The sequence below is a fragment of the Triticum aestivum genome, chromosome 3B (genome assembly GCF_018294505.1).
Source record: "Triticum aestivum cultivar Chinese Spring chromosome 3B, IWGSC CS RefSeq v2.1, whole genome shotgun sequence".
Lineage (NCBI taxonomy): Eukaryota > Viridiplantae > Streptophyta > Magnoliopsida > Poales > Poaceae > Triticum > Triticum aestivum.
The window spans coordinates 678,508,913-678,511,014 of NC_057801.1; the positions used below are offsets into that span (position 1 = coordinate 678,508,913).

General features: G+C 58.4%; 1 protein-coding gene across 1 annotated transcript; it reads left to right on the plus strand.

Annotated features, from left to right (window-relative positions):
- The first annotated feature begins 282 nt into the window (after positions 1-282).
- On the plus strand, positions 283-1,729 carry LOC123066048 (protein PELOTA 1-like). The gene has a single exon (XM_044489210.1). The coding sequence runs from the start codon at positions 447-449 to the stop codon at positions 1,581-1,583; it is 1,137 nt and encodes a 378-aa protein (XP_044345145.1). The 5' UTR covers positions 283-446; the 3' UTR covers positions 1,584-1,729.
- Positions 1,730-2,102: the final 373 nt, after the last annotated feature.

Sequence of the window (2,102 nt, forward strand, 5' to 3'; positions counted from 1 at the left end):
GTACTACGAGCTAAAGTTATATTGGAGTCTCAACGGACTTGTACTAGAGGCAAATTGCTATGGGCACCCCAGGCTCGTTGGGCGTCGTGCTACGCCTTGCCAGCGATCCGTGTCCAGCTGGGTCGCCGCTAATTACGTGCGCATGTAGCATTGGGTTACGGGAACGAACTCTATCTACGGATCTACCCTGCTCCATCTGAACTCGGAGTCGATCGGGTCTCCACCGAAACCAACGTTATAAATAGTCCGTCCGTCCGTCCGTCCATTGATCCATCCAACACGTTTGCTCCGCAAGCAACTCACGACGACGACAACAGCAAGCACAGAACGGTTTATGCTTCCGTCCCCGCTCTCGCATCCATTGCTCGCCGCCGCCGCCGTCAAGATCAGTCTCCCGTCTCCCTCAACAACAACGAGACCGCCGCGCACTCTGATCCAGCTGGACGATGAAGCTCGTGGGAAAAAGCCTCGCCCGCGACGGGCCCGGCTCCGTCAAGCTGCTGCCGGAGGTGGATGACGACCTGTGGGACGCGTACAACCTCATCGCCGCCGGCGACGCCGTCGAGGCCGTCACGGTCCGGAAGATCACGAGGTCCGGAGGCCGCGACTCGGAGCGCATCAAGCTGACGCTGGAGGTGGCGGTCGAGTCCACGGACTACGACAAGGACGGCTCCGTCCTGCGCGTCCGCGGCAAGAACCTCACCAAGAACGAGCACGTCCAGATCGGCCAGTACCACACCCTGGAGATCGAGCTGCGGAGGCCCTTCCTCCTCCGCAAGGCGGCCTGGGACTGGCCGGCGCTCGACACCATCCGCAAGTCCTGCGACGAGACCGCCGCCAACGCCGACCTCGCCGTGCTCCTCATGCAGGAAGGCCTCGCCCACCTCTTCCTCGTCGGGCGGAGCGTCACCGCCACCAGGGCGCGCGTCGAGGTGCCCATCCCCAGGAAGCACGGCTCCGGCGCCGTCGCCGCGTACGACACCGCCCTCAAGGACTTCTTCCAGCGCGTCCTCGCCGCCTTCGTGCACCACGTCGACTTCGGCCTCGTCCAGTGCGTGGTGATCGCGAGCCCCGGCTTCACCAAGGACCAGTTCCGCGACTACATGCTCCTGGAGGCCACGCGGCGAGGGGAGCTGCGCGCGATCACGGAGCACAAGGCGCGCATCGTGCTCGCGCCCGCGCCCTCGGGTTACCCGCACAGCCTCAAGGACGTCCTGGCCGCCCCGAGCGTCATGTCGCTGATAAAGGACACGAGGGCCGCGCAGGAGGTGCCGGCGCTGCAGGAGTTCTATGCCATGATCGCCAAGGACTCGGCGCGCGCTTGCTACGGGCCCAAGCACGTCGAGGTCGCGCAAGAACGTCTCGCCATCCAGACCCTCTTGCTGACGGACACTTGGTTCCGGAACTCCGACGTTGCTGCTAGGCGCAAGTGCGTCGATTTGGCCGAATCGGTGAAGAAGATCGGTGGCAATGTGCGGGTCTTTTCGTCCATGCATGTCTCCGGCAACCAGCTCGAGCAGCTCACGGGGATAGCCGCGGTTCTTCGTTTTCCCATGCCTGATTTAGACGACATCGAGATGTGATAATCGCTATGCTTATTTCCTTTGTAGCGTGTTTTACTTTTACTTACTATCGTTTTAGATGTCTCAAATAAACAACTTTGATCACTTATTTCTGTTATACCAAGCAAAGTTAATATATTGTGGAGGTCAATTTTTTTTCATGAAAATATCAATGTTACTAAGTTCCCTAGAATTGCTAGCATGTGGTGGCTCGTGGCTTTGTAAGGCATTGATGGCGAAAATGTTAGACTCACGAAGTATCACGGGGCTTTTTTCTAACAAATCTGCCCCCCCCCCCCCCTCCCCCCTCTAATTTTCGGGGGGTGCGGGCCCATCCTCTCCGAAACGATAGTTCTATTGGTCCACCTCAACTACACCGTGAACTCTGTATAAAATCACCCCGTTGATTTAGCAGTACTTCATTGATGGTGCCTAGTTGGAAGTGTGCGGCTACCTGACGACGGTATGTGCATGTATGTCAGTGTGGCAGTAGTATATGTCGTGTTCCTTTAAACCAAGCGACTCATGCAACGACACATG